The 12,387-nt window shown below is 35.1% G+C and overlaps 1 protein-coding gene across 3 annotated transcripts in view; it reads right to left on the bottom strand.

The window, feature by feature from the left end:
- Window positions 1-12,387, bottom strand: part of LOC136036150 (uncharacterized) — a 152,815-nt gene that overhangs the window by 48,571 nt on the left and 91,857 nt on the right. For all 3 annotated transcript variants that reach the window (XM_065718191.1, XM_065718193.1, XM_065718192.1), the window contains exon 3: window positions 10,306-10,409. In XM_065718191.1, the coding sequence (XP_065574263.1) occupies window positions 10,306-10,409 (104 nt within the window). The remainder of the gene's footprint in view (window positions 1-10,305; window positions 10,410-12,387) is intronic.

The following is a 12,387-nucleotide window of genomic DNA, read 5'->3' as shown; positions in this document are numbered from 1 at the left end:
AAAATTAGATAAAATAGCCAAGTGTGGTGTGTAGAGAAAATTGGATATAATTTGCCTGCGCGTTAATTACACTTTTTAGTGTAGAGAAGGGTTAGCAGTTGGGCCGACCACGCACAGTTTGGACTGATTGTTCACTTGGATACATTAGTGAAGCTCGGCCCTCACGGAAAGATAAGTTTCTTTTACTTTATAGTCTTTCATTTACTAGGCATGAATCCTGCGAACATTAAAATCGGTGATTTATTCCTAGCTAAATTTGCGGGCTATCCCCTCTGGCCAATTCGAATCCTAAAGGTAATGACGACGAATACCGGAGACTGCAAATTTGCTGTTTTTTGCTACGGCAAAAAACACGTTTTTTGCCACAGCAAAAAACACATTTTTTGATACGACAAAAAAGGGGCTGTTCCCTCTTCAATGCCCTGCTCTTTGCGATAAAGTTTGACTCTTTCTCTCAACTCTAATTTTTAAAACATTAAAAACTTAGCGTAAAGAGCAGGGCGTTGAGGAGTTTGACTCTTTCTCTCAACTGTAATTTTTAAAACAGTAAAAACTTTAGCGTAAAGAGCAGGGCGTTGAAGAGGGAACAGCCCCTTTCATATAAGGGGTAATTTCTGTTCGTTTTAAGTTTTAATGTTGCTCCTTACTTTCAGTTTAAAAAACTTAATTTTTTATTTAATCTTTTAAAAAGTCGGAAGGTCCGATGAATATGCCTCTAGGGAATAGCCAAAGACCTTTGAGCAAGGACCATAAATTACACTATTACCAATTATTTTCAGGTAGGTTTATTTTCGAAAAGAAGGGCGTGTCTTATCTCGGGTCTTTTGACACGAAACTTTCAGATATCCTCTCAGGGCTAAAAATATCACACATTTTGCAATGGGAAGGAGGGAGAGGGTTAGAGGGCCCGGAAACGGGTCAAAGAACTTTTTATTCCTGATCAGTTTGAGACGTCTGGAAAATCCATTAGCTAAATACATGTTCCAACTGAAAAAATCTGTTTAGTGTTTAGTAGAGCACCATTGACATTGAAACTTTCATTCATAGTAATTTCTCTCTTTTAACACTGACATGAAAACCTAGTTTCTGTGCTTTTTACCTTTTATATTCACTATTTTCTTATCTTCAAAAAAATTTAGAAAACGTAGACAACCATTTTTGATTCAATGTTGTAAAAAAAGAGGGGGACATGCTATGCCAAACTGTTTGAAATCACACTAATACGAAGATCGACAATTTACTCAGCTGGGTGCTGACTTTTAGACTGTATACCCCCTCCCCCATTTAGATAAAGACATGTTACTCGACTATCGAATCAGTGTTGTATCAGTGAGATGTGGAAATATGATGAAAACGAGATGTGGAAAATATATTTTCTAGTGAAGCAAGACCCTTGAATTATTCACGCCTTCCCTGCTTCTACCACCCCTACTCAAGACAGGACTGCTCCCACCAGGATTATTCAATCGGGACTATTCCTATCTCAACTACTCCTGTCACAACTGTTTTACCACGACTACCTCTACTACTACCCCCATTACGGTTAATTCTATCAAATTTATACTGCTAATTAATGTTAGCAGTAAGTATTATTCATACTAACAATAAAACTTATAGTACTTTTATTAATGTTTGTATATAAAGGATGCCAAAAAAATAAATAAACCTTAAATGAAATTAAAGTCTGCTTTCCCTGCGAAAGTATGTCAATATTGACTATGAAAAGCACATTGCTTGTTGCTAATACATAAATGCTAAAAACAAAGTCACTGGAAATTAGAATGGTATTAATGGCATTAATGTCAATTTTGGGAATAACATTCATAATTAGAGTTGTATTAATATTAATAGAACAAACCACTATTATTAATTAGCAGTACAAACGCGCTAGAATTAACCGTGAGAAGGGTAGTAGCAGAGATAGTCATGGTAGGAGCAGTTGAGATAGGAATAGTTTCGATCAGAATAATCTTGGCGATAGCAATAATGGTGGGAGCAGTCTTGGCTTGATTAGGAGTGGTAGAAGTAGTAATTGACAGGTCTTGCTACCTTAGGAGACAAATTCTCCGGGTATCGAGCCTTCTGATTAAAATGGTTCCCTTTAAATTTAAACCCAAAGGACACGCATAACATATGTTTTCCGAAAATGTGATTGGATATTCTTAGAGAGGTAGTTTGGCTCGTTCTACGTGAAATAGGAGGTGACCGGAAATTTATGCGACCACCACGATATAAACCTTTATTAACCGTTGAAGCGAAACCTGGGGCAAGGTTTTTCTAACTGTTTCAAAGGCAAACTGTTTGAAGCTCCCGTTCATTCAAAATGGTCTCAAACATTAGGTTTCTAAATCTAAGTCCAAAATAGGTTTCTAATTATTACCAAAGCTCGCAACCTAGAAATATGTTTTCTAAGAGCATACGAAATATTAAGTCTTATCTATGCGTTCCTATGCCTCTGTGTATGCTCCTGTTACGCGGAGGCACCAATTTACGAAAATATAGGCTGCGATGCTTTTTCCATTTAAAAAAAATTAAAGATATAAAGACATTTTTCGAAAATCTAGGAAAGGGTATCTTTTCGAATCTTTCAATAAAAATACCAAAAACAATATTTGGTAGTTATGTATTATCCCGACCACACTCGAGAAGTGAAGTTAGGTTAATCATAATAATATACAAAAATACGATGAAAATATAATACTTTAGCAACAAAATTATGGAAACTGCAACAGAGAATTGTAGAAAGCAGGTCACCCAGAAAACATTATATTAAATACCTAACCTAACAAACTCTATATATTAAATATTTAAAATATACCTGCATAGTAGTTTATCTCACTCAAGCTAAGCTGATTATCTCCGAGTGCATACAAAGAAACCAGTTTTAAACAGATCAAGGACAACAGTGTTGTCGGGATAGTATGTGAGTACCAAATTTTTTTCAAAATGTAGGGGGGCAACCATCCCTCCCACAAATTCGCGCCCATTTTATGCTTCATGACAACATACTACCGTATTATATTATATCGACATTTATAAGGCTTAAATTCATGAAGGTAAGGAAAAAGATACATTTTTGGCATTGAGACAATATCCGAAAAACCTCTAAAAATGTCTAACTAATCCCCAAACCAAAGATATATGGCGACCTAACGATTTATGATTCGTGGAAGAAACCTCAATAGACTATAAAACAAATTCGCATACTCCCTCAGTGAATTTGTCTTTGAAGATGTTCGAGTAACTTCTAAGACTTTGGGGGAAAACTATTGACCTCACCCTCTAGCGCTTTCAAGTGAGGCTCTGCAGCTGCCCTTATTTTTCCAGCTCAGCTGTCACCCCCTATTTTGCCTGCAGCGAAAATAATGATGATGATGGTTGATTATGCGCAATCTCTTGATTGGCAGCATCAGGAAGAGCTGTGTTGATAATCTCAAAAGCTTTTTCTTTTTTTTGAATTCAACTTAGTTAAGCTGCAATTCATGTGGCGTTAGTTGTTTTCATTAATTCTAAGAGACAATTTAAAGCGTCAGACGTTAGTTTCGCCTCAGTCTCATAGTTTCTTTGGGTGCTTCAATTGAATAACTATTTTTATGAATCAAATAGTCGGAGTCTATAGACAATGAAGTAGGCAAACTAGTCTTGAGTCGATTTTCAACATTCCATTATCTCATACTTGGCATGTAAACAAAACAAATTTGTATTCCGAACATCAGTTGTTTTAACAAGGACTTCAATTATACTATATTGAATATTCTTATCTTAGATGGCGACCATTCATCCAACAAAAAAACGACATAAGTAATTTCATTAGACAAATCAATATCCTCACCCAAATTTTGGCTTCGTCGCGTCCTTAGCTTCTGGTAGGATCGAACGCTCAATAACTGCTTTCTCGGTTTTGTATATTCAAATTTGACCAATATTAGGCACTGTGTTTAGCACAGTTATCCATTGAATTTCCATAATTAGGTAATTCCGGTCGTATTGAAAAGTTTTAGAATAGGACAAAAATTAATGCCTATTCTGAGGAAAAAGCCCAAACGGAAAAAGGATACGCGGTCACACGGTGCTAGTATCTTTGCCCGGTGTTCGTGATAAGCTAAAACAAACGCTCAAGAAATACAATATTTATTCGTTTCCGGAAAATACGTCAGCAAAGCTCTTAGTAAATGTCGAGAAACCGGAAATTTGAAGTCCAAACTTTCGGATCAAACCTGGTTGAACTCCCCTACAATTTCGCAAAATATGGTTCGGCTTGTCTGATTTTGTCTGCAAGGCTGAAAATGAACCAAATTTTTGATGCGTTTTTGTTTTGTAGCCCCTCTCCCTCCAAAAATACTGGATATGCCCTTGCTTTTCTGATCTGCAGGTATCACAATTAATTCAGCTTATAGTGAATTTGTAAAACAGGCTTAGTTTGTTTATTCAAAGCATCGATCACTTAACTAGTGATTTGATAACGATAAAAAAATAGTAATGGTATTAGCTTACGGTGAAAAAGCCATTTAATTGAAAAGTTTTTCTTTCGGTCGTTTTTGCCTTAGGTATTTCCAGTCGGCTGTGTTTTGTTTCTCCAATTGTGTCTCGTGTTCTAGGAATTGTGTATTTTATCATTTTTTACCATTTTATTTTGTTTTCGTCTCATGTTTTTTAAAGTCTTATCATTTAATTTTATTAGTCATTGGAGCGGATCGACATCTATGGCATTTTCTTTTTCTTTGTTATGTCTTGCCAATTCGGTCTAAAAATTAATTATACTGTGCTTGAACAATTCAAATTAATTTTGATTGTTATGGTTGCAGCAACAGATGTAACGTAGTATAAAGCAAATCAAACTCCTTAGCAACCGAAAGTTTCAAAACGCAATTTGATGAAAAGAAAAACAGTCTAGTAAGAAAAGAAATGCCATCTGAGCTGATACTGGATTTGCGACTGTTAATTCAGTTAATCTTAACAAAAAACTTTATTGCAAAAAAAAGAATTTGAAAGAGCCTAAAAGTCTTCAAGAATGGCGCTCGCTCACCTTGAAGAACAAGGAAGATACCTTTTCTGTACGGGAATCAGTGATGTCTCCTTTTAGTTCTGTTTGTTCTTTTCTTTCCGAGGGTTGATCGTATAGAACCAGAAATCATTAGAATGTTGAGAGAGGGCTCATTTGAGCAAAAATCTGAATATCTAGTATCCTTCTCAAGCCATAAATAAGTTCGTGCCACATCAAACTGAGCGATTTCTGTGTTTTCGGAAACAAAGCACCAACTTTTGCCCAAAGAGGCTCAAAATGGAAAATTCTAGGGTGGCCAATTAACTTTTCATGCTCAAAACCCTGAACAAGAGGTTCGGGCCCCCATCTTGAAAAATCACAGCAAAGGGGAGTCATTATGTGCCACAAAACATCGAGAGTTGCCTAAAAACCGTCAAAATGCCAGAATTGCAAGTTTTAAAATGACCAATCGACTTGCCTTGATTTAAAACCGTATACACGGGGTGTTGAGATCACCTCCCATCCGAAAAACAGTTCAAACTCGAGAGTATGATAAGAATGCCCCAGAAAGTTTTCCGTGTATATTCATAAATCGTCAGCTGATAAAAACATGAATGTAGCAGTGATTGCAAAGCCTTTTGATGGACCTTTTGACAGCAGCATATGACGATTTTTTTAAGGCGATGTGGTACCTCAAAGATTTGCCTTATCTCGTTCATTATAAACGTTTTTAGTTTGTGTGGGCAAAATACTTAGAATTATGTTGGCGGTCTTGATATAACTTGTAGAACTTAGATAATAGATTTATATAAACGAGAGAAAACTAAAAGCCGACACCAAATTTCCCAGCTATCTTAAAAAAACTTTTATTTTTATTTTTTTTTTTTGTCTGACATTTGGGTCTGACATAGAGATAATCAGTTTTGGTGAGACTTATATCATCTTAAACTATGATTTTTTTTCTATTAATCAGAGCAAAATTTTCTAATTTAAGTTCATGAAAAGTCAGTCCCTAAAAGCATTTTTGCCTACCTGCTCGAAAAATACAGAAAATAAGTTCAAAGGAATTATAATTTGATTGATCTGGTCACTTTGGGAATTCCTGTGCTGTCACCTGCCTTGATTGACAGATTAGGCGAGAAAAGGCAATAAATTTTAGCGCCTGTATTCATACTTGTAAAGTGATTGGTAGCTTCCTGCTTTTTCAGTTTTCTGCTTGAGAATTCAAATGCTTCTCTTTTTTCCCTTTTTTTTTTTCATTTATTTATCTTTTCTTCAGATGAATTAGGGCTTTCTGGACGTTAGCTGCCGTAATAAACATGTTTTTTTAAACTATTCGACCTTTGTGAATATAGATAACGAATTTTGATCATATGTTTTTGAGGAGATTGCAGCTAAAAAGGATATGGGAAAAGGAATGGTTGCACTCCAGCCTTTTTTTCCAATATTCCTTCAGCATGCGCAGAAAGTCTAAACTTAATATCCTGAGGTTTATACAGTCAGCTATTCTCGACACATTGCAGATACGTCGTCGTCTTGTAAAACTGGATGCACAAAGTACCTCTTGATTTAGTTGAAGATGCTCCTAAATATTTCCCGAACGATATGTACCAACTACATCCATCCCCACATGGGTAACTAATGTTACAGCTTCTTTGAGTGACAATATCTTCTCTATGCTTAGCTTGAAGGAAAACTCAATTTTAGTTACTGATATGTCCGATAATTTCCCAATATATTCTCGGTTCAGCTTTAATCAGGGAAAGAATAACCGGGCTCAAGTGTTTGATTCCTATTCTATTAGGTTTGGTGAGAATGAGTTATCTCTTCGTGGTTCTAAATTGGCGAAAAATTCGTGGAGCTTATTTGATAATGTTAAGGATTTTTCTTGTTTATTTGATTCGTTTTATGGAACCATAAAAGAGGCTATTCTTAGCATTCGTAAAGTACCACCTTCTAATCGCAGGTCTAAAAGGATTGTTCCTCTAAACCCATGGATGACATCCGGACTTCTCAAAAGCTGGAGAAGGAAAAATAATCTCTGGAGGTCTTATAAATGCACTACACTTTCAGCGAGTGCTATTCGTTTTTGTCAATTCAAGATTTACCGGAATACATACAATTCCTTCTCTAGGAAAGCCAAATCTGTCTATTATCTAAATAATTTTGCTGTGTGTGACAATGATATTCGTAAAACTTGGAAGGTAATAAATTCTGTGCTTAAACCTGGATCGCAATCTAGCTCTTTACCTATGAGTCTGGTCATTGGTGACGAGGCTGTAAAGGGTGAGATTAATGGCCAAGAAGCATTCACTTCAGTCTTCGTTAGTATTGGTAAGAATGTTGCTTCCACAGCTACTTTATCTCGGCCTAAGCCAGACTTTAGATCTTACCTTGGGCCGTCTTGTATTAAGTCTATGTTTCTAGAGCCAGTAACAGAAAGTGAAATTGCTAAAATTGTTAATGGCTTGAAAAACTCGTCCTCATCTGGGCCAGATTCTATTCCTACTATGGTAGTTAAATCTATTCATCCTCCAGTAGTCGTGCCTCTAACGAAACTTGTTAATCTTTCATTTAAATACAGTATTTTTCTGGATGCTCTCAAGCGTGCTCAGATTATTGTTCTGTATAAAGGTAGACCGAGAAATGATCCAGCAAATTATCGACCAATTTCAATTTTATCAGTATTTAGTAAAATCTTCGAAAAGGCTATGCTTTCTCGTCTCCTTAAATTTCTAAAATTTAAAAAGTTTCTTCATGATTTTCAATTTGGTTTCCGAATGAAGCACTCCACTGAGCATGCCTGTGTGATCCTTTTGAATTTTATACATTCTCAATTGGATTCGGGATTAATTCCGGCTGCTATATTCCTGGATATTCGCAAGGCATTCGATTCCTTAACCCAAGAAATTCTTCTATCGAAAAAGTCTCATTTTGGCATTAGGGGCAATGTATTTTCTTGGTTTTAATCTTATTTGAATGATAGGTTAATTTCTGCCGATCCCCTTTTCCGTTCACCATCACAAGTGAATTCTGACGTCCTTGTTGGTTTTGCTGATGATAGCACACATGGCACTTCGGGAAATTGTGAATCTGAACTTCGATTAAATTTGGAAAATTTGTTTGAGAGAGTAATTTTATGGTATGGTGCTAATTATCTTCCCATAAATTATTCCAAGTCCAGTTTCTTTTATATTTTCCCATTTTTCTCAGATTTACCCCCAGTTATAAGAAATTCATCAGCCAAATGGGATAATTCATAGATCTAAAGATCCATATGTTCGTATTTTGGGCCTTCTTGTTGATGAAAACTTGTCTTTCAATCGTCACATTGATTTGATTAAAATGCAGATATGCAGGAGTCTCGGTATTTTAAGGAAACTTAAACATATTTTCCATGGATCGATTTTGAAATCCTTTTCACTCCTTGATCCGATCTTACGTTCCTTACTGTCCAATAGTATGGATGTCAACCTATCCTTCATTGTTAAAACCACTTTATAAGGTTTATAATAAAGCTAGAAACCTCATTAAGGAAGCTAACCGTTCAAGAGTTATCCCATTAATTGATCTAGAGTCACTGTATATTCTTTCGTGTGCATGTTTTACTTTTTCTCAGCTTCATGGTGACTCCCCCATCCCCTAAGTGTTCACCCAACTTTCACCTCTGATTAGAATAAATATAATCTTTGCAATATTCAAGTTCCTTTTACTCCTTGTGTAAGGTCAGATTTGAATCTTTTAATTGCGAGTCATATTGTATGAAATAAGTTGCCCGAATCAGCTCGAAGGTGCCACTTATTCGGTTTGTTCAAAAAAAATTATTAAAAATTCTTTAGCTTCTTAAAAGTTATTTTATCTATTTTTATATATGTATATGTGTCTATATATATATATATATATATATATATATATATATATATATATATATATGAATATGTATGTATGTATATGTATATATATTTCTTATTATTTCATTGGAGTCTATTTTATCTAATGATCTACTTAATTAATTTATTCTATTCAATCTATTAGTCTATTTAGCTTTGTTTTCCATAGTTTTTATTTTATTTATAGTTTCTTTTCTTCTCCTTTTTGCTCTTCTCTCTGTGAGTAAGTTGATTATTAAATTTTTTTTTGCCTTCTTCTGTACAGGCCAAAGAGCCTGTGTGTTTCGTGAAATCTTATCTTATCCTTTGATCACTTTTAACTCTTGAGAAGTGAACTGAGACTTTTGATTTCCAATAGAATGAACATCCCAACCCCCAAATTCATACATAAATCTTTTCCCTAAAAACCTTGTGTGTTAATGTTGGGTAACTAGCTTGCCTTACAGCCCTTGCCCCAGGAGGTGATAGTGGGGTTGTTAACCCCAGAGGCATGGTTGTGGGACCTTTAGACTATTTTGAAAGGTTAGGTTATGCATTTGGGAAAAAGGCGGTTAAGAGGGAGAGGCTGATTGTCCTATGATTACCTTTGACTCTTCAAAATTGAACTCAAATCTCGATTTCCATTCGAATGAGCCTTCTCCAAAGTTTGTACGGCCATCCCTTCTATAAAATCCTTAGATTTTACACACACTGTTTTTCACACTGTTTTTCCATCACAAGCACCAACAACAAGAAGAACAATAGGAAATTTTTTTTCGCAAGACAGTGGGAAACTAATTAGAATGAAGATTCTATTTAAGGAAATATTATTATTAATCTTAAGTCTGATCTCAATTATTTCTCGAACTACTTGCCTTATGCCTAGGTCATTCAAAACAAACTGATTCTTCGAAAATAAACTTAATCTATACACAAATTTAATTAAGAACGATTTTACAAAATATTATAAAAATCAATAGATATTAACACAGAAACTGTCACAAATATACCTTTGAGATTAGCAGCGAAAAAAGCAAGATCAGCACTGAAAACTAGTTTTTAATCATTCTCTTTCATTTCAATGAATAGTCTTGTGTTATCTCAATTTATTTATCAGTTCTGGCTGAACTTCACTGAAGTTAGGATGCTGGGACTGTTAAAAAAAATATATTCATTTTATTTATATTGGTTGCATCTTGTTTGTAAGTTTTTCTTTTTATTTATTTATGGTTTGCTGAGGACGGCCCTTGGACATAGGGCCGAAATATTCATTCTAATTAGTTTCCCACTGTCTTGCAAAATGAATTCCTTATTGTTCTTTTTGTTGTTGGTGTTTGTGGTAGCCCATGTACAAGAGAAATCTTTCTCACTTCCTAATTCATTTTTTTTTTCCGGTAAGCACACTGATCATAATTACATAGACACTGTTACATAGCTAATAGATTCACTCACCTTTTCCCATAGGGGGCAAAAAATGATGAAGGGATTGTTCTTGTCGGAGAATATTTCTCTCTTGTAAGGTCTCGCAGAGATTTTTTTGGAGCCGGAGCACGATACTATAAAAGAAATTATTGTCAAATACAAATTTACTTACTTTTACTAAAATGTCACCATTGTTTTTAAAAGCTCTAGACCCTAGAAGTTATTTTTCGATTTTTCCTAAGAACATTCGATTTGCCGTTTAATTTCCAGTACACTTTACAGAAATTCCTAGACTTGGTAGTTCTGGCGATTGCTCCCTTAAAATCGATGGATAGCAGTCTTATGACCAGATATACACAGTATCCAAAATAGGGACAGCTTTAACTTATATTGGATTTAAATTTATAACCTGCAATAAAAAAAAGAAACACGAAGAATTTTTGGGTTAGTCCTCTTCAAAGGCCTTACACTACTTGACTTCAATGTCGGTAACATTACAATAGAAAAACCGAGACAACTCTAATTTATTGTCGACGGCAAGTATATAACTTTATGGAAAAGAAGGCCATAAAATACAGATCAGACGATCCAGAAATTGGGGCGAAATTTCGCCGCAAAAATGCGATTTCCCCTACATTTTGCTTAGAATTATAATACTCGTATAAGCTGTACCGATTACTGTCCAGAAGGAAAAAAAGTATGGCTGTAAGCAGCTCTATTTAGTGTTTGTAGTATAAGGTCTTTGATCCTGATGAATAAAGACAGAGGTGTCAATTGGGGAAAAGATGGGGACTTTTCCCCCTAATCGTTTTTGTGCCTCCTATATTTAAAAGAAAAAAATTATTATGAGGTATTTCCATATTTGCTTTCTCTTCTTAGGTATTTTTAAATACCAAGGGACAAGTTCACCCCTCCCTTAGATATTGAAAAGTAAATTTTGTCCCCAATAATTTTCCTGAATTGACACCACTAAGTCTAGCACTGGCATTCTATCTTTCATTCACAGTAGTTAATGTTCGTTTTAACACTAGATTAAATAAAAAAAAAAAACCTTTTTTTTAACTGAAAGTAAGGAGCGACATTAAAACTTAAAACGAACAAAAATACTCCGTACATGAAAGGGGCTGTTCCCTTCTCAATACCCCGCTCTTTACGCTAAAGTTTTTTATTTAATTTTTGAACGTTTTTGAATTAATGCATGTTTGATTTTGGCTCTCCACACATAAATTATTAAAATGAAATTTGCGTATTAATTATTTTTGTGGCTAAATGGCTTTCTCTTAGTTTTGATCAGACTATTTTGAGAAAAAAAGGGTGGGGGAGGAGGCCTAGTTGCCTTCCAATTTTTCGGTTACTTAGAAAGGCAACTAGAACTTTAAATTTTAGGCGAACATTTTCCTTAGTAAAAAATATACGTAACTTAAGAGTTAACTTACGTAACAAACATTTATATTCTTAAATTTTTATTATATATATGAGGGGGTTTGTCCCCTTGTTAATGCCTCGCTCTTTACACTGAAGCTTAAATTTTGTCCCAATTCTTTAAGAATGATCCCTGAATCTGAAAAGCCGTATAATAAATAGTTGAAATTACTAAGAATACTTTAGCGTAAAAAGCGAGGTATTTAGGAGGGGATGAACTCCTCATATGCGTAATAGTCTCTGTTCGTTTTAAGTCTTAATGCTGCTCCTTTCTTTCAGTTGAAAATACTTTTTCATATTTATTTTTTCATTCTTTTTTATAATAATGCAAGAAAATCCTGCGCCCCCTTCATTGCGTTTCTCTTCCCCCGCGACATATTCCTCCAAGGAAAGATCCTCCCACATAGCACCTTCCCCTCAACCCCCCACCAAACCAAAAAAATCCCCCTGAAAACGTCTGTACACTTCACAATAACCATTACAGTATGTAAATACTGGTCAAAGTTTGTAGCTTGTAGCCCCTCCCCCGGAGACTGTGAGGGAGTAAGTCCTCCCCAGAGACATATTTATTATGGTTTCCGACTATGCTGAACAACATGGCTATCTCAAAATTTTGATTCGTTGAATTTGGGAAAAAATTAGTGTGGGAAGGGGCCTAGGTGCCCTTCAATTTTTTGGTCACTTAAAAAG

The sequence above is a fragment of the Artemia franciscana genome, chromosome 15 (assembly GCF_032884065.1).
Source record: "Artemia franciscana chromosome 15, ASM3288406v1, whole genome shotgun sequence".
Lineage (NCBI taxonomy): Eukaryota > Metazoa > Arthropoda > Branchiopoda > Anostraca > Artemiidae > Artemia > Artemia franciscana.
Note: the sequence above shows the minus strand (reverse complement) of the source record. Positions and strands in the feature narration are given on the sequence as shown.